At 40.1% G+C, this 20,758-nt stretch overlaps 1 protein-coding gene across 1 annotated transcript in view; it reads left to right on the top strand.

Annotated features, from left to right (window-relative positions):
- Window positions 1-20,758, top strand: part of LOC124064887 (transmembrane protein 65-like) — a 34,624-nt gene that overhangs the window by 9,621 nt on the left and 4,245 nt on the right. The window contains exons 3-7 of the mRNA XM_046399736.1: window positions 5,442-5,486; window positions 7,907-7,974; window positions 9,241-9,295; window positions 14,692-14,734; window positions 20,509-20,614. Of these exons, the coding sequence (XP_046255692.1) occupies window positions 5,442-5,486; window positions 7,907-7,974; window positions 9,241-9,295; window positions 14,692-14,734; window positions 20,509-20,614 (317 nt within the window). The remainder of the gene's footprint in view (window positions 1-5,441; window positions 5,487-7,906; window positions 7,975-9,240; window positions 9,296-14,691; window positions 14,735-20,508; window positions 20,615-20,758) is intronic.

Genomic DNA, 20,758 nt, shown 5'->3' with positions numbered 1-20,758 from the left:
TTATTATTATTAACCGTTCATGTAAAATGCATGGTGTCTGAGGGACTTAATCTCTGGGTAGTGTTGCTATTGTCACTGTTGGGGTCATTTTAGCCCACTGCTCGATTTAAAAGATTCTCTTTTTCCTCTTCGCTTTGCTCCTTTGTTCTCGTTGGCTGTGAGACAGATGAGAAACAAGGCAACTTTCTTCTTTCGTTCCCATCTCTTGTGGTTTTGCTGTTCTTCAGGGGGACATTTTCAAGGATTTGTGCTTGTTTTTTGTCTGTTTCTGCGTTTTATTCCAGGTCGTCCACAGCTGCAGTAATTGGCACAGAGGGAACAGACTGGTGTATTTATTTGTCTACCTGTCACAGAGGTCACTGAACTTACAGGGGAAATTTAACTACACTGTTAGGCTTCAGTCTGTGTGCTGTCATGCTCCACTGCTGTCTATTTTCTTCTCACGCTGACTGGTCTATTCTGCATTTACTGGGGGCTACTCATTATTTTCCCCCAGCGAACAAGACTTATTTTAAATTGTGATGTGACCTTCAGAAGTCCTCTAGTAGATGGGGAAAGGGGAGCATATAGGTTGAAAAACAATAATAAATAGACTGATTGCACTGATTATTGATTGCTTTTCATTATGTTGTACTTTTTTTTAAAACATATTTAAGTTTTCTATCTAAATCTAAAGAAATTAACTGCACTCTCACTCTTTCAAAACTCGCTTCTACAATAAGTTTCGACCCACATATCTTTTCTCATTTGATGTTTAGTAAGGACTGTCCTGTCCACTGTGTCCCACAGTGTGTGTGCCGTGTAATTCCCTCTTTTCTGTCTCATAAATCATAGCAGGGTGCTACGTGTCTGATGAATGGCTCTAGCCTTCTGTTGTTCCTCTTCTGCTGAATTCTACTGACCTCTCTCTCTCTCACGCTTGGTCACACACAGCAGCCTATGCAGATAATATGATAGTGATATAGGTTCATATAGATAAACACATGCTTATACACTCACACGCCGCATCCCTTCAGTGTGTTGTATAACCACAGTCTGATAATGAGAAACCTCCTCTCTGTGTGAGAATGTGTGACTCAAAAATCAATAAAATCCTGAGGGGAAAACAAGACTGTTTCTTAGTTTACATTTGCTAACTAAAGCCCAAGAGACAGATACACACACACACACACACACACTCACACTCACAAACATGCACTGTTGCTGAGTCTCGTAATGAAAAATGCCCTTGTGTTTTCTGGTTTCTATCTGTCTAACACAAGCACCTGAATTTGCAGAAAATCCTATTGCCTCTTTTTGTCATTTTCATTAAGGCGATAAAGTAGACACACAGATAGTTATTCATCATAGCTGAATTTTGCTGAAAGAAAACTTGGCTTTTGGGTTCTTTCTCTGTACTCTCTGTTCACACTTCAGTTTTATGCTGTACCAGCACCAGGAGACCAAGTGAGGATGAAGTCATTTGTCGGCAAAACAAAGACAAGAAAGCGTGACTTTTATCTTGCCTTTAAACAAAAAGCAAAAGAGGACTTGAGTGTTAATGGTTGCCGCCTCCAACAGAGAAAGTGTCAGAGCAGCTGAAGAGGGAACAAAACAAAGTGAAAGTAAAAATCTCAACCAGCATACAAGCATATAAATGTTTCATAGCTGGATTTTGATGTTGTGAGCCTTTTAAAAATAAGTGCTGTGTGACTGATAGAACAGGGTTTCACCTTTCCTGAGTGTAACATAGGACTATGGACTGTCAGATAAAGCACCTTATCATTCAGATGCAGAAGTTAAATGTTAGATGACATGACTAGATTTTCGTAATTAGTCACGTTAGTCAGTCTGAGTCTACACCTTGGCTCAGACTGTAATATTTCAATAATTATTGGATGGATTGCCATGAAACTTTGTACTTTGTTCATGTCCCCTCAGGATAAATTGTAATAGTTTTGGTGATGCCCATGATTTTTCATCTGGGGCCATTCATCATATTTTTAAGTTGACCAATATTTCAGCCTGTTCTCATTCCCAGGGTGTCAAATTTGGACATTTTGTCTCGTCCACTGGAGTCTTATCCAGACGTAGGAGGTACATTTTAGCATGTGTTTGAGACATGCCGGCATTTAATCCACCTCCAGTGTAAACCCTTGTGCACCAATGAGAAGTACACAACACGACATGAAAGTTTACAAAGTTACAAACTCCCAAGAGGGCTGACCACCAGGATTTGGGAGGAGGATTTTACCCAGTACCCTAGGGTTCCTATTGAATATGAAACCACCGAGCATCACACATGTTTTCTAAACCTAACCAAGTCGTTTGTGTGTAACTTTGCTGTGCATCTGGATGAGGCATGAGGGTGACAGAGCTGTGGTATCTGATGACCTGGGATTAGAATGTGTTGTATTAATGAGTGTTTTTGCATGCCAACACACTAAACTAAGATGGCAAAAATCTGTCTCACATCTGCATGTTAGCATGCCAATGTGAGCATGGTAGCATGTTCATGCTAGCTTTTAGCGTAAAGCACCTTAAGTGCTCCTCACAGAGGTTAAACCATGGCTGTGGTCTCGATGTAGCCTGGTTTGTATGTTTTTCTTGTAATCTTTATCTTCTTCAAATAATTGTTGAAGCTGACTTGGCAATCAGCTGTTAAGATCTGTGCCCAACATGGTGACGCATCATGTTTTCTGTTTATCTGTAAACACAGTCCTTATCAGATACAGGTTTGTGGTGGACAGGTGATTCTGCAGTTGGAGGATACAAAATAAAAGAAGGCTTAAGAAGAATGGAACATGGCTGCTTTGGTATTTTATCATGCTTTAGTTATCATCATCACCACTTCTACCTACTGGAATTGAATTCTCTAAAGACAGCAGCTCTAGGGGATTTAAGATACCATGCAATCAATACATTCTGCCAGAGGAGTTCTGGGGGCAAAATACAGCCATGTCCCCTATTGCAGTTCTAATAAACGGCTGGATGAAGTTCAGTGGGTTGGGAGAGAGAAATCATCAAGGGATTCTTTTTCTTGTTAATGTTTTTTTTCTCATGTCACTGGTGATGAGATGGTGACACAGCCACGTTTTCGTTTGGCCTCATTTCTTTTTAAGTGATGGGAAAATTTAGCTGAAGCAGACTTCTGATTTGGACCATAATAATGCATTGCATTATTTCTATCACATCAAAATGGAACAAATTAGAGCAATTTATTACATTGATCACAGGCCTGTATTGTTGCCTGGTTTGACAGCATATGGCCATAGTATCTGCTGTCTGGGAGGTAGTTTGCTGAGCCAAAAACTTTTGACAAAACCAAATGATCAGCATTTTAACACATTTTTAAACACTCTGTATCTATCAAGATCGAAAAGGTTTTATAGGGCAATATTTCTATAACCTTGAGTCTCACTAACTCCTTTTTAATATTCCATTCCATACACAACTTTGCAGTCAGCCCATATGGTAGCTCAGACATACTTGGAATAGTTTTACCATACCATGTGCTAGTGAGGGCTGACAGTATGGAGGTTTTAATCTGGGGATTTCAATGACTAATTAACTGAAGTACAGAGAGGGTTCTTCTGACTAGAGAAAACATCTTGTCTGGGAAGTAAACGGATGTTTTTTTATAGTTCACTACCTCACTAATGACTAATTCAAATCAATTGTTTGTGAAAACAAACCAAAAAGCGACGCATGCTTTTATTTATTTTTCATTCATCCTGAGGAGGAAAATATCTTTGCTGACCACTGGTATGGTACCACGTGTTGGTGATTGATTGATGAGTTATCTCATTTCCAGAGTCTTAGCGTGACAGCTGAGAATAATTGAGAGCACCATCTGTTTAGAGAGAGGTTCTAGTGAGAAAAGTGATGTAGCTGATGTAGCAGCAGACTGACAGCGTTGGGCCACAGATGAGCACAGGAGGATCATTGAAAGACTTTAATTAAATCCTTTAACAACCCCTGAATGGGAGTTAGCGGGAAGAAATGTGTTATGGTACCTAATTGCGGAAGCCATCCATCTTCATCTCTTTGTTGTTCATGCCTTTTGTGTGAAAAGAGATAAATCCTGTGAAATTAGATAAATCCTTTAACAATGCTCACAAGAGAGTTGGTAAGAAGTGTGTGTGCATGTGTGTGTGTGTAAGTATGAGCTCTGGTGATGCACATATGAATCAGCTGGTATGTGTCAGCAGTATTTTTGCACTAGTGTTGATGAAAGCTGTGAACAATAGTCAGGTGTTGGTCAGCAACACGAGATGAGGGTGAACTGAAGACTGTAGTATGATCAAGCTTGTAATGTGATGCCGTGTCCTGAAAAGAAAGGAGGAAGTGAGAAGGAGATGGTCATGGGTGAGGACTGCAAACAGGCTGGGAGGAAGAGGTCAGATGTTCTGTTACTGTATGAACGATGATGATGATGATGATGTATGAATTTTGATATTATAAAGTGGATAATCTTGCCAAGTTTCAATGTAATGTATCTACAATGTGACTGAAATGATACTGATAGAACTGATATTCTACATTATAAATATTTGTTCATCTTCCACAGTCACTACTTGGGAGGAATGGCTCTCATTCTTACTTGTAGCAAGGCAGTCAGCGGGATTGATGGGTTTGTGTCGGTCTCTTGCTGTATAATGATGAATTCAGGCTTATGTGTCCGGGTGTAGGAGCAGCAGAGACAGACTCTGTTTGGTCACCTTCAATGCCAATGAACCAAAACTTGCTCCAGCCTGTTTTACCCTGAAGTGGTTCTAATAACACCTGAGAGTGATGGAATAGACTTCATCATGTGGACTTATACTTCTGACCTCAGTAAAACAAATGCAATTTCACAGCACCAGCTAATGGGATTATTTTGTCTTCTGTCTTCAGGTTTAATACCAGTGTAATCATATCTTGTTTTACAGCAGAATCCTGTGCTGTGTTTAATGTTGTACATCGAGTCTGGCACTTCATTTATTCTGCAAGCTCTCACTGCAGATAGATGTTTCACCTTTAAATCTGTTTAAATGAAGGCAGGAAACTCTTACACCTCCCATCCCTTCCTTTTTCTCTCTGTGTCTCGTTGTCACTACACACAAACACAGTCCAATTATACATGCCTCTACATTATGACATTGCCTCTTCCGGGACTTGATTGGCAGCTGAATTATCATTTTGTGCCCTCCCTTTTGTCCTCATCTGTGTCTCTCAGTGGAGATAGCAGTGAGGGAGATGACTCCCTTTCATCACCGCTGACACATTGCTAAATATTTTCTCCCCCCTCTCTCACCCCTTTTCCCACTCCTCTCTCCATCTGTAAGGTCATTGCTGATCGGCTTTGCCATTTAGGAACTGTCTGACATTTAAGTTGACTTTTCCCCTCCACAGAAAAACGGCCCATTGGAGATGCACATGCTTTATAATTCATTTTCTCTTCTCCCTCTCTTCTTTTTCAGGGCAGATGGAGATTGCACCACCGACTGCAGCACAGTTAAGATATGGTAAGAAGTCACCCTTGTGTGTCTCTGGGTGTATTTGTCAGTCACAAGTCAACAGTCAACTTGGATTTACTGCACATCCTTCATTTGTGGTGAAGGAGCTCAAGACTAACTGCTTGCTGCAGACTGACTCCACCTGCTGCACAGTTCTTGCATTGTCTGGACAGCTAATAGCCTTTGGCATATTCATGGATCAGCAGCTTTATTTATTAATACAGAGTCAGCCAAAATAATATATACACACATCAGAAAAAGAAAAACATGTGTAAATATTGAATTTTTATAAGTACTTCTATACATATAGATACCTCTTTTGAAGTTTGATCAAATTACGATAACACTGTGTAAGTTGTACGATGCATTACCCTTTTTTCCTGATGTGTGTATACATTATTTTAGCTGACTCTGTATTTGTGGTTTATATGATGCCCACTTCTTTCTTAGGTCCTTAGATACCAGAAAATCACATGGGACTGAACGTCAACTGAAAAAATGAAGCAAGTAACACGAGGAATGTAAAATACAGGAACAAATAAATGAAGAAATAAATAATAACGTGACCTAACATGAACATCATGTGAATCTCAGCTGTGTTATCTTTAGTGCCGAGGCAAAGCCAGAACAGCATTTCAGCACAAGGAGAGAAAGGATCCTTTCAGCATTTGAGCGAGAACACTCTGTTGTGAGTTTCACAAAGCTTCTTCATTTTTAGGAACTAAGCTGAGTGATATTGCAGTATGAAGCTGGTCTTATTTGTTCCACTGACTGAAAAAAAATCCTGATGGTTTTTTAAAAACGATTAATACCAAAAAATATGGCACCTGTTTAAGTTTGAAACCTCAGAATCTGAGCAGTCTGAAAAAGCTTTTAGACTTCTCTCTCTGGAGTCCCAACTTTATTTTGTGCCACTGAGGCAGACTATGTAGGTTAGATGTGATCAAAATATTAAATCACCAGGGGAGCACAGAGAGCAGGACAGAGTAGATAAAATATGTTACAGACAAGTAAAGTTTGGCCTGATTGTGGCACTCGGGGTGGAGTCACCATTTGAAGTGTCATGGTCATGCTTATGCCTTACTTCCTCTATGTTTTCACCTGTTTCCTTTATGTTTTCACTGCATCAGTCTTATTAGTTCTGCTCTGTTTCCATTGGGTCTGAGTGCTCCACAAGTTGTGGAAAAGTAAAACAGTAAAATAGAGCCTAATTTTCAATCAAATAGCAAAATATAGAAGATCTGTTGTAATTACTCAAAGATAGCCTCCCTCTAACACTGAAAACTGGGCTCCAAACAGCTTCCAAATTATTAATTTTATTCACAAAGGCCGCCAAGCAGTAATTGGAACTAATGTTGCCAGAAGAGTCCATTTTTAAATGTCCTATCCTGACCTGGTACACATTTAGTAAAAAACACAGAGAGACAGTTTGTCCTCAGAGGGTTTAATGTGTAAAAAGCCCAGAACAGTTGAATCCATGGTAGATGAGGGGTAATCGCTGGCAAATTAAAATTTGTGGATCCTGGCACACTCTCTTATGAAAGCTCTATGTAGTTCATGGTCAGTGATGCTCTACACCAAAGTGTGCTTGAGAGACAAGAGGCAAAACGTCTATCAAATGTCAAGCTTGTGCACGGAGCTTTCAGCCTGCTGTTGAGGATGTCTGTTGGATTTTTTGGAGTTTTTGTTTGTTTTTTTCTGCGCTGAAGCATCCAGACCAAAAGTTGTTCGGTTTATTGTGTTCTTCACAATCCAACCCAAGTTGTCCCTGGTGTAGCATTGAAGTCTTCTTAGGATCTGAGTGAGAGGGTGTTTTGTGTGCTGAGTCTCAGTCAGCAGGAGTGAAAAGTTTGAATTTGCAGTGAAGGAGACCAGCAGCAGAAGACGAGCTCGAAAGAAGTAAACCACAAAATTTTCACACTGAATTTCATCTATGATAGACGAAATTTTCCTGACATGACATTTAGAATGCACTGTTACAGCACTAACACAGTATATTAGATGACATTAAACGGCATTGTATGCATATAAACTGTAAATGTTAAATGTAGCTGGCACTTCATAGAGATTGTGATGGCAATCATCAGTTTTGCCTCAGAGGATTAATAATGCATTTCCTGTCACTTGTTGTGTTATGAAAATTCACTGAACTCAAATCTGCATGCAGATTTAGGTCATTTATGCGACATATTAAAACTAAATAATAAATAAATAACTAGATTTATGGCCAATCTTAAGCTCATTTCTGTATTAATTCTTCTGTCAGCACGCCTGTTTTATGTTCCTTTATCAGTCCTTATATCTGTCTCAGTATTTGTTCTTTGTTCTGCAAGGCTCATTATGCCTATTAGGCTTCTATTTCTTAATGCAGATTCACATAAATGTGTGTTATTTTATCTGAATTGTTTGTGTTTGTTGTTTTTTTACAGTCTTGCTGCATAATGCACTCCCTTTTGTTGGATTTGGATTCCTGGACAACTGCATCATGATTGTTGCTGTAAGTCTGCCAGCTTCATGCAGTGCTGAGCTCCCCCCTGCAGCCCAGCGGTTAGAGAGATTTACTCAGTGTTAGGAGTTTGATTCCCACAGAGGGGACCTGTGCATGAAGGAGACGTTTCTCTGGAGGAAGCTTTAGATGGAAGCATGGAAGGAGAGCGAGGAAAATCAACGTTTTTTTTGTTTGATGCTATGCTCATCTCTTTGAGACAGACCGTCCTTCCTTTTCTCTTTATCTTATAACAGCCTGTGCAGGTTTTAAGTAATGTGCCTTCTCTTTATTACGTCTTTGTGTAGTTGTTCAAACAATAAACTCTAAACACAGTGGAATGAAATGAATGTATTAAATGAAGTCAAAGTGTACTTGCACTACACGCTCATTTTTGTGACAATGAGATGAGGAATTCTTATGGGGGCCTCTTCAATGAGGTGGGAAGACGACAAGTAGAGTGAAAAAAGAAATACTAGAGAAACAAACAAAAGAGATTAAACTTAAATGGATCCTAAAAAAGGCAAAATATAAAGTAGCATGAAAAGAATATGGAGCTATAATACAAATTATTTAGATCAAAGTGTTGTTTTTGCTCTTTACAAACTCATCTCTCAAGTGTAAATAAAAATATTGAAATCAATAAGTAATCACGCATTTAGACTGAATTGAGCTAGTCTGTGGAAAGTTTGTGCATTTTTTTAAAGCGTGTTACAGTAAAGGTGTGAATGCTTCTTCCGGTGCACACACAGTGCAGGAAAAACTAGCGCACCTTCCCTTAAAATCTCAGGCCGCATTCCATTTTGAAAGGCATAAGAGGTCGGCACTAAAGCCAGGGAAAAATAAAGTTGAATCCAGAAAGCTTCTCAAAAACCCTGTTTTAGTTACAGGTAGACCTTGGTTGGAAGCATTGACCATTTTGACCATGTTATCATGGAAATAAAAATCTTGCTGTTACATTTTAGTTAAGGTCACAAAATAAATAGGAGAAACAGGAGAAAGCGAGACCTTTAGTCAGCGTAAAGAGACGTTAAAACAGAGGAAGCTGTCATTCCTAGAGATTAAAAACATACATTCATATGCATAAAAGATGCAAAGTTTACCGTAATTTCTGTATTTCTCTCAAAAGAACACGACAAAGAACATGAACTGATAGATCTCATCTTGTCACAGTCCATACATTAGGTTGCGATGGTGGTTTGTATCGTAGAATGACGCGCTGAGCCTTCCTGTCTTACAGACTAACTGATTACAAACTTGTCTCTGTGTGTTTCACAGGGCACACAGATTGAGTTATCTATCGGCGTTATCCTCGGCATTTCAACTATGGCCGGTAAGCAAATCTCATGATCCTGATGTAACTTCACAACCAATAAGAAATATGTGTCGTGCATGTGTGTGAGGCGGAGGCAGGGATGAGTGCTTGGTTTTTGTTTTGCTTGATGTCATTTATAGTCTGTTTTTTTATGGTTTTCATGACACAAATTCTGTGTAGATTTGATTGAGGAATGTTGTACAGCACTAAATGTACTGACATCCAGAGAATAAATGGATAACTTTTAATAGATAAAAGCTTTTAGCCACGTGCCCTCCGTCTACTTCTTAATTACAATGATGGTGTGTCAAATCATAGTCGACTCCCAGCTCATTAAACGAAAATAGAAGACTTTTCATTTTCAGTGACTTTAATGATAAAGTGACTCTATGACCTCTGCTGTGGCGCTCGTTCAAAGAAAAAAGAAATAAGTGAGGAAGGAAAAGGAGGGATTGAGAGCTGGTTGAGATTAGGATCATTTCATAGGTGTGATCATGCAGCAGATTGAATGGATGTGCTTGTATCCTCTTGGCTCAAAGAGGAAAGTTCTGCTTATCACATGTTTTTATTCAGCGTGTATCTGGTAGAGACACGGAGCTTATTGTGTTACATTCCACTGAATGTGAATGCAGACAGGTGCTGTGAGAGGAGGAGAAGACCCCTGATATTCACGCATTTAAATGCAGGAAGCAACCGCTATGAGCAACTGCTGAATATTTGTGTCCTGTGGCAAATTGCCACCATCACTCAGTTTTGGAATGAATTATGCTAATGCAACTAATATTTGCTAAATCCCAGCCTTTTTTTCCCACCTCCTGTTCCATCTCAGTCCCTTTACTTTGTTGTCCAGAAAAAAAAAAAGTTTAAGAGCAGCTGGCATCCCCACTTCTACTCTGCCAAACTCACCTTTTGTGTGTCTGTTGTTGGTTTTTAGATTTTTAAGATCAAACAGACTCAGTAAAGTGATCTGACTAAAAGATGAGAGGAGTCAAAGCACATGCTTTACCAAAACAGAAGAGGCAGAAGCCTGAGGCTGTTTTTATTCTCCTTCACGGGGAACTGCAGAGATGTAGATAACTTGACCAGTGCAGACCACAGCAAGGAGGGATGGATCTTTAAGGGATGTACTCCTGAGAGGAAGTATTTAAATCTTCGCTTTGAGGTGCTTAATGTGTCAAACAACCTTTTTTTTTTTTGTTGATCCCGTTCCTTGCAGATTTGCAATTTACACCTGTCTTTCAGTTTAGAAATACTAATTTTCCTTTGCTGTGAATGGATGATTGGGATTGTGATTACGCCAATGGAGCAGTTTCAGACCTGGTGGGATTTAGAGGTTGCAGATTCAGATAGGACATGTAGAATGACTTTTCCCCAAAGGCTGCTGGTAGTTTTACAGGCAGACCCTGTTATCTCTGAGAAAGATTTAGTTAGCCCTAGCTGCAGAAATCCCCAGTTTCCACCCCAGTGTGTGTGTCTGTGTGTGTGTGTGTGTGTGTAACTACCACACGGCCACTTATAGACAACAATCAGAAGGAGCTTCTATTCTTCACTCAAGCACAGCGCTGCCTTAAACCAGTTTGAGTGGTACCATATCAGAGTGTACTGTGGGAACACTAGGGGGTCTGCAAATCTACCCTCATCCAGACTGATTCAGCACCAGTGTCAAGTCTGTAGTCAAGTCCACCAATCACACACGTTCTAGGACCAAATGTGGTTTCTAGTGAAATGGTCTGCTGCTGAGTTGGGTCAATTGCATAATTTAAACAGAGGTAATGATGTTAAAAAAAGACTCCAAATAGGACTGAATCCAATAAAAATGACAACTAAGATGATTAACTCAAAGAGACTTGCCTTCAAAGGCTCATGCCTTTCCTGCTTCCCCCATATTGGGAACATTTTTATTAGTTTCTCATAATTATATTGCACCAATATGTTTGTACGACACTACAACCCTCATAACTTGCAAGAACCTAATAACATCCTGCATTATTAACTCCACAGACATAGTAAGTGCTTTCAGGTTGGTTTTCCTCACATATTTCTCTCTTATCTCTAGTTTGCCTGCCATACCCTAAGCCAATAGCCAATATACAGAGAGTGGGTGTACATAAATGTGTGTGTGTGTGTGTGTGTTTTATTGCTGTGGCACACCTCCTACTATAGAAAGATTCAACCTTACACTCTTGTGAATATTATGGCCCATACAGCTGCTAAGTGAGCCTTGCAGACAAAAACAAAAGACATTTGTTATTTCACATTGTTTCACAGCCCATTTATCAGCCAGCAGACACGCAGACAGTATGTCTGATTTTGCTGCAGGTCTAGAAAGTTTTAAAAAGTTTTTAAAAAAAGGACATATCTTTCATTAAATAACTAAGAAACAGAAGAACAAGGAAGGAAAGCTTTCTGTGTTGGCTAAATGATCTGATGGTAATTTATTTTTTACCCAGAAGTGAAAATCCATCCACAAAATATAAAATTGTTTCTTCGATTCACCCAACCAACCCCACTTTACCCGTCTTTACCGTTCTGAGTGTCTCAAGATGGCACAGTGGTGCTAATACATCTTGTGAGCTGCTGTGATAGGGTGACTGCACTGCACCAACCTGTTGAGGTGAGCTGAATCAGAACGCAGTGAGAGCAGTGAATTAAAGACAGACAGCTGACCTTTGGCTTGTAATTACATTTGAGTCGCTTGACCACGTAACCGAGTCTGATGAGCTCTCCATTACATCTGCACACGGTCAGTATTTTATTACTGACTACTATATGCTGTCTACTCTGAAAGAAAAAGAAAACCTTCTACCACTACCAGGAGGCGAGGACCCACGACAGATTGTTGAGCAAAGACAAATCTAACATAAAAAAAATGAATTTGAAGTGTCCTAAAAATGGAAACATTTCAAATATGTTTGTCACTTCTAGGACATAAAATATAATGTAGACAGATTGTAAAGGACAGGTCAGATATATTTCAAAAACGATGAAACACAGCTCGGGTTTTTGATAGTCGTCCATTAGAAGTCATCACAGTTAAGGGCTTTTTACCTTTAAATAGTTGTGTAGTGAAGAACAACACGTGACATGGATGTCGTCTTCAATATCACCTGAATCATATGTTTTTTGACAGTCTTTTTCTTCTGGGAGACTGTTTCTGCTTTCTTAGTCCACTGCAGTGACATAAGGTCAGACTGGGATTCTGTCCAGTGCAAACAAGCTGGAAACGCCAGAACAATCTCTTCCACAAATCTACTCTGTGTGTTTTTATCGCTGTCTGATTGGCCAAAAAATTAGAAACTCACAGCCTTACAGAGTAACTCACGGAACAACAAACTAACTAACTTGGTAACTAACTAACTAACCAACTAACTAACGTGCTTGTTGAAGTCAAATACAGACACACCAGCGGCTCATTAACACCAATGGGCTGCTCTAGCAGTCAGGTGAGCCTCCTTTTGATGAGGTGAAGGCCATAAGCCTTCAGAGCCACACAGTAAACAACACCATCCCTAAATCTCGGCAAATGCAGACTTCTCTAATTATATTGCGACTCTTTAAGGTCTCATCTGAATTCCCTTGTGCTTATTAATGTGCTTTCAGGTCCTGTGGGTGTTTTGTTCGCATGTACGAGTGCAGATTGTCAGCAGACAGAAAATCGAGGTGTTTTCAGCCTTGTCGGTAGAAGAAGCACTCAGCTCCTGTTAGAAGTGGATGGAGATTGTGCCCTAGCAAAGATTGAACTGCTGTGTTGTTTCCGTCCCCCCTGAGGCTGTCTGTGCCGGCGCAGAAGCTGCAGCAGCACTCTGAACTCAGGGTCTCGGACGACAGGCAAAACACAAGCAATTCTGTCTTTTAAGAGCCGCCACAACAGTGATGTCAAAGCAACAACAGAAGCAGATTCTTTAACGCAACATCTCCTAATTTGTCATCTTCTCTCCTCCAGCACTGGCCCACCGAGTGACAGAATCCTGGATATTTTCAGGGATAATAACATGCACTTGTGCTACTTTCTCTTGTTTCAGCAAGCCCTCATCCTCTTCTCCCGATTTCATTAGGCTCAGTGGACGATTCAGCCATGTGGGCTTCAGCGGTGCGTCTGCCTCCTTAATGAGCCCTGAATGCATTGGTGGTTGTTCATTATATCCCGTGTAGAAAAACAACAGGGAAAACATAAGCAGTCCATGGTTATTGTAAAAAGAATTTACTGATCCATATTCGCTGTGTGCGTCTTACATGGACAAACGAGGGTTTATGGTTATGAGGCAACGTGCTGCTGCTTCTTCTTCCTGTCTCCGCAGTGCAAGTGGCCACTCAGTTAAATTACAGCATGGTGTAATAACATCAAGTGATGAAGGGAAATAGAGGAAGACATGTGAAGATAATTGAATTGCTTGTCTGTCTTTAGTTCCTGGCCGTCACCCTCAGTTACAGAGACAGCCTTTCATTAAGTTGTGTTACAATAATCTGAAAAGGACCCAGGAGAGTTGAGGAGACCTGATTGCCGTTAGTATTTCTGATATGCGTGTACTTTAAATACACTGCAGCCATGTCCTGTCCTCCAGGATATTCACATGTTGTGAAGCTCAGCCGGTGTCATGAATTCCATATGCTGTTAATGTTGGGGAATATCGCCAGTAGTATAATTTCTAAGTAAATTGTGATGAGCTAAAGTTGTAGTATGCAATGCCATATGATAGCATGAAGTAGTCATGTTATGTTCTGATTATGACTGAAAGAAAAGCAAAATACGGCTGTATTGAAAAGGTACAGCTGTTTAAGGGCGTGTAAGCTATGGAAGGTAAAAACTGTAGTTGTGAACTGTATATGATAGTGAAACACTGTCTATGGTAGTAAAACACTGTCTATGTAACCTCATTATAATCGCTGCAAGCCTGAGAAGAACATCTTATTGTAATCTTGCATAAAACAATTATTTTTAAAAAATATTATACGAAGAGGTCTGGAAATAATGTTGTCTGAGGACAGCAGTAACTTTGGCTAAAGCTGGAATCTGGCCGGGGGGGAGAAATATTGGTGTAAACTGTGCTTAAGAAGTAATTAAAAAATAAATAAATAAAGTGGAAACAGCCAAGGGATAGACAAGCGGGTGCAAGATAAATCAAAATGAGGACCCAGGGCAAAAAGATGACTTAATGGTGTAAAAATAAAGATGGTAAAGGGATGGACAATACGCGTGGAAAGGTCCAGACAATAAGGTACATAAGGTGAAAGCTCCAGCCATTTTATTCAGAGATAGGAAATACGTTGTGTTTCCTGTGATGAATGACTCCAAACACACTCCGTGTCTGTGCGCCTTTCGGCTGTCCTCAGTACAAACCTCAATTTCCAAACTCCTTTGGTAATCATGTTTCTCTCTCTCTCTCTCTCTCTCTCTCTTCTCACATTTTCTACAGCTGCTGCCCTTGGCAACCTGGTGTCTGATCTGGCAGGGCTGGGGTAAGAATTTCACACATACACACACCAACACACACATACTCGCACAGAAGCAGACAGACGCAGGAAAGTATTAAAATTTCTGCAATTCATGAAATGTCATTAAAACCCTCATTATGAAGAAATGAAGATGAAACATTATGGTCATATGGTAGTAACCTATATGTCATAACACAGGGATTGTTAGGCAATGCAGTGTTTCTTCTACCAGGTATAATCAAATTAGTCTTTGATGTTGATTTGATTGACATAAGAAAAGAAGCAGTGGAAGCATCGCACTCCCATTAGTACAGGCTAAGTATAACGTGATTATTAATCTTAGCCCAGAGGAGGATCAGCATGAGCAGCAGGGGAACAGAAATACACACACAAGAGGTTTTTCTATCAATGCGATTTGATTAAACCGAGACGGTCTGAGCAAGGTGTGTGTGAGTGAGTGTTTTTTGTGTGAATCAGCCAATGGTAGTAGGTAACTGTTAGCTATGAACAGGTGAACAGAGGAGATGCAGCGTGTTTTCCTTCCTACACAATATGTTGAACCTGATTCTGGATGTGTCAAAACAAAGACATGTCTTTCAGTTTGATTCACTGAAAGCTATCATAAGACATTTTTAGTCTGTAAGTAATTTGAATCTTGAAAAATATAACTGAATTAGTCAAAGAACATCTTTTGTGCACTTTTTTCCTCATTTACTTAATCATGCTGGGATTACATTAGATTTCTTTGTGCTGTGAGGTGAGGAGTTTTTGATGCAACATTTCTCGTGTTTGAGTCCTATTGCTGTGATCAGGCACATTTTCTCAACCTGTGATGTAATGACGTGAATTTGTACTTTGTAGAATGAAGTGCAACTTTTTGTTGCACTGTGCACATAAATCTGATTCTAATCAGGAGTATTATATTCTGTTGGGATGAATATTTTATTACTGACCCCAGTTTCTCGAGGTGTAAAAAACTTGTTATACTTGCCTCATTAATACAGGCCAGGATTCGAAAATGTATTGTTTTGATCTGTTTTCCTCCTCCAGGTTTCTCCATTTACGGTTTGTTTCCACTGACAGGAAAAAGGCACAAAAGAAAAGACTAGTTTCTTTCTTTCTTTCTTATTTCTTAATTCCCAGATGTTTGCCACATCGTGCAGCAAGCAGTCCGATTTGATCAATAAAAGCATAGCGAGCCACAGAACGCTTTCAGTCTCGGGTCCTTCCAGATGACTGCAATGCATCATCAGGTTCAATCAGCTGACCCATGATTATTATGGACCTCAGAGCCTCTTAGTGTGGCCACGGGGGACCATTATCAGCTTCCCAACCTGCCTCATGAGCTTAACCAACCATAGTACTTACAGGAATGGAAGAGGCCTCTGACCACGGGACCCCAACAGCCTGGTGGTCGTATTTCTGTGATTATCAGTGCTATCACAGATAATTACGGTTTATTCACTCCTCACTCTTCTTTAAATACAGAGAGTCAGCAGAACAGAAGTGCTAAGCACACAGACAGAGAGGATGAAAGACAGTTTGCACTGGTTTTGTGTGATAGATTAACTACGTTGTTCTGCTTTTTTAAGCACACACACACACACACACTCGCAGTTGTCACACTGTGTGTGCGTCTGTGTTTGCCACTCAATCACAATCAGAAAGTAAAGCCCTTGTGGCCACTTTGTCAAGGCGGGACTGGATTAGACCAGACACGAGGGTGTTTTTTTTTCCCAATTTGATGGATTTATAGCAGCGAGTGTGAAGGCTGTTTGTCTGCCACAGACACACAACTCCTGCAGGTGTCCTTCACTGCAACATTTGCATTACAGTTTCTGTTCATTTCAAAGACACACAAGCCGAGTGCACACACACTGAATGAAGTGTTGTGCTTTAAATTACTCTGGGAGCCAGTGACACTTCAGTAGCAGCTGAGAGCTGAGGAGGCGACTTTTAGCTGAGGGTCTTTGATCAGTATTTGGCAGATTAGGAGGCCCCAGATGCTTCTGTACTGCAGACTTGTTGCAGTTTAGGTGTGAGCTTTTTGGACTGTATTTTACTCCACCAGGTCAGAGGCAGTTGGTGGCATGTCACAACAATGTCACATTCCTGGGTCATTAAGTTTTACTATCCATGAATAACTTGTATAACAAACTACAGCTGGAACTAACTACTACTGTGTGCACAGTCAAGAGTCTAAAAATAGTCTGTTTCATAATGTCTTAGGAAGAAAAGCAAGTGTTCAGTTTAGGTGGGGTGAAATGAGTCAAGTTTTGGGCTTCTTGCTTGATGAATCAATTATTGGAACCATCTTTGCTCTTTGCTGTTCTCCACCTTTGTGTCTTTGCTAACAGCAAATGAAGAAAAAAAACAAAAAACGAATTGTGCGTGTGTCCTTGGGCCCATAAATTTGCATATTTTGTCATTTTGTATTTTGTTGTTTCCTGTGGTTGGCTCAGATTACAGTCTCACTCCTGACAAACTGCACTGCAGTTCACTTGGAATAGGATCAGGATCCCCGTTTTCAGGCAGTCTGGGTGTAATGGTGTCCTGTTGGAATGGTTCTCACCTGCCTAAATGAGCCAAATTCAGATTGATTAAAATCCCGCTAATGCTTAAGCTTACATTTTCTGGAAGGACCCAAAGTAATTCAGTGTTTATAGGCTTCAAACATTTGCCAGCTGTTGTGTTTCAGTAGGTTATAAAACCTTTCCTGGAGAATTACTTGACACATCACTGATATTTTCTGTTTCTAAACAAAGATAGCAATTAGTTGCTTTCTTTGCTACTAAGCAGTGACTATTTTTAAATCCATATGGAGAATTTCATGTGTAATAAGAGCTGATACAGAGAGACAGGAAACGAGGACAGTGACAGCAGGGGTGATGAGCTGCAGAGGATGTAAGACGAGTTCATGCACACATGGAGCTGCTGATCCACAACATGTCCCTGTGAGCCTCAAAGGCACCGGCTTCTCTGTGAAAGTGGGTTTTTCTCAGCCGTGTAATTGAACGACACAAATAGATGTAGCTGTCACTCTCTGGTCAATATTGTAATGATTACAATGCACTGATTGTTAGCAAATGCTCCCCCTCGCCGTCTGCTTTCCCCAAGCAACGCACAGCGACTGAGCTCTGCTGCTCTTGTATAAATTTATCCATATGTGTGAGTGCGTTGGTGTCTGCGGAGGGCAGTCTGTGCAGCCACATGCACATATGTGTTTGTGTTTTTATTTTTCATGTTGGGTGAATTTGATTGAAAGTCTACAATTTAGCTCATGAGTTATTCTGAACTGTCACTGCTGCTCCTGCACAGCTCAGTCTCAGCTGCTGTTTGGGTTCCTTATGGCCACAATACGTCAGTGGCTTTCTGGGGCAGATGAAGCACCCAGTGAAGCATTATTGCATTCAGCCGAGTTAGAAAAAGCAAGACACATATTAGAGAATCACATTAGTGGGCTGGGGGGAATAAAAAGGCGGGTTCCCAAATTTGATTCCCAACCTCTTCCTCCTCCTTAACTGTGACACATGACCCTGTGATGTGTTTTTACCTTGCAAATATTGCATGCTGGGATAAGCTGGAGCGAATACCATGAGCTTGTAAAGTATGAAAAAGAAGATAAAGGCAATGAATGAGTGGATGGCTGATTTTTCGGTTTCAGGAGTATCAGTAGTGTGGCAGTATCCCAGTTTACCGTGTTGAAGGATAAACTGTGCCACTCTAACCACATATTTTGAAACATACAACATTTCATTTGTGTCTCATTTGTTACTGGAACATATTTGTTCTCATGGTTATTTTTCACATGGCCTGCCGGTGGCACTGCTGCTCTCTGCATTGAAGCCTCATGAATGTGTGCGGTTTTAGTTTTAGCAAAGGCAATTTTGTAGACACTTAACATGCCTGGATTGACTTTTTTCAACTTTTTCTTTCTGCTTTTGCTGTTGCTGCTTTCAATGCATTTCATCATTTCAGTGTTTTGAATACTGTAGTTCTTTTATTTTCTCATGCAGACCCGATTTCTTGTGCCTCCTGCTGTTGCAATTACATAAAATATTTGGACCGGATTTGACTCAAGAGCAGGAGTGTCTGCATTGTTGTTCTGTTGCCAGTTTTCACCCTAATATTCATTGATTTACATTGTGGGAAGTTGCATTCTGTCCTTATAAGTAAGGCAGGTCCTCACACTGTGTCACAGATTGTTGTCACACACACACACACACACACAGACACACACACACCTGCTTCGTCTCTTTGTCCCTATATCTTTCTCTCAAATATGCTACTTGGTACTTATCGCTCCCTTGACTCGACAGCTCCAGCTGCAGGTTATTTGTGTGTGCACTGAACTGAGGATCCATTAGTGCCAGTGACTGAACCAGACCTGGGACAAAATATTGATTTGAAATTTTTCCCCCCCCCACTGAATATATATCAGTTAATTCTGCTGGTCCGTTCTCATATAACTGGAGATGAGAGAGAAAGGAGAGGTTCACTAAGAACGTTTAAATGTTATTTATGTTCATCTCTTTTGTGCTTAATCCTTTTATGTTGCTGTAAAGTCTCAGTTTACTCACAAATATCATTAAATTTTATTGTATTTTATTATGTAAGCTGGAATATTTGACGACATTATAGGTCAACATTAACATTATTCTTTTATTATTTTGTTCCCCCTTCTTGCCTACATTGTTGTTAATGTTAGTATGAAACATGTGGCCTTTTGCCCCACTGAAGGCAGTATTCCCTTTCTCTTCTTCCTAGGAAATAATAAAGAAGAAAAAATTGATGAATCCATATTTCAATAGTTTTATGATATAATTTTCTGCTGGTGTAGGGGCAAGAAGTAAAATGTGTCTCTGTGACTGTTATTTAGTTACACAGAGCTCATATCTGCAGACTTACTGAAGCAGAAAAACAAAAAAAAAAACAAAAACAGGGATGACTGATGAGTTACTCAAGTTATGTCTCTGTTACTCAGTGAAAACTGATCTTTATCTGCTGCTGCATCTGTTCTATCATCTGTGTGAAACACTGAAGTGTGCTAGAAATTACTTCTCTCTCACACACACACATAGTAGAATCTCTGTCTCTCTGTTATTAGAGCTAATATTTGACATCCTGCTGCGTTTAAAACAGATGGCAGCAACAAGGAGCAGATTGGAACTTTCGTCTGATTTATTTTTCATTGTTATTGATTACTTATGTCGTTTGCCTTGAGTGTTGTTCCTCGGGTGTTTTAATAGATCAAGACATGTAATGTACAAAAACATCTGGAGGAGACTATTAAGTGAACATGGAACAAAACAAACATGAATAAGTGGTTTTGATTTTAATTCACTTACAAGTTACAGCCTGGAGCCGCAACAGACTGAGTGTGTAGCACATTCGTTTGAACGATATTAATAATATTTCCTTTGCATTTCTTCTTCTTTCCATGTGAATAAAATCCAAAGTTTCAAGGACGTAGTTTCATGTACACTGTTTATACTCTGCACAGTCCTGAGCACACACATTTGTGTCTGCCACTGATTCACATGTCCCTTTTACTGACCTTTATGTCTATTATGTCCCTCTGCTGTGCTCCAACAGGCTTCCCGTCTTGTTAAATGTTGAAATGAAAGAAGGATCAAATTGTTCACTCTGACAAATTGAAAGGAACATTAATCATTCGCTCAAAGTACCTTAATGGATCACTGACTGGAAGTAATTCAATGTTTCAGCTCTAAGTCACAGTATGTAAAGTTTCTGTTTTGTTTCTCTTCTGTTCTCCGTCTGTCTGCTCTTCCCTTCAGGCTGGCAGGTTATGTGGAGGCCTTGGCGTCTCGACTGGGAATGCAGATTCCTGACTTGAGCCCAAAACAGGCTGACATGTGGCAAACCAGAGTCAGCTCTCACTCGGTTGGTACCATCATAACGCACTAAAACCCACAAACCTAAACCCCGACTCTGCTGTTGAATTGTCTCACTTTTCTGTTGTGTATGTGAAAGACAGATACAAGCCTGTTAGACTCATAAACACTCAGCATGAACACAGTCAGAGGG

Source organism: Scatophagus argus, chromosome 9, assembly GCF_020382885.2.
Source record: "Scatophagus argus isolate fScaArg1 chromosome 9, fScaArg1.pri, whole genome shotgun sequence".
Taxonomy (NCBI): Eukaryota; Metazoa; Chordata; class Actinopteri; family Scatophagidae; genus Scatophagus; species Scatophagus argus.
Note: the sequence above shows the minus strand (reverse complement) of the source record. Positions and strands in the feature narration are given on the sequence as shown.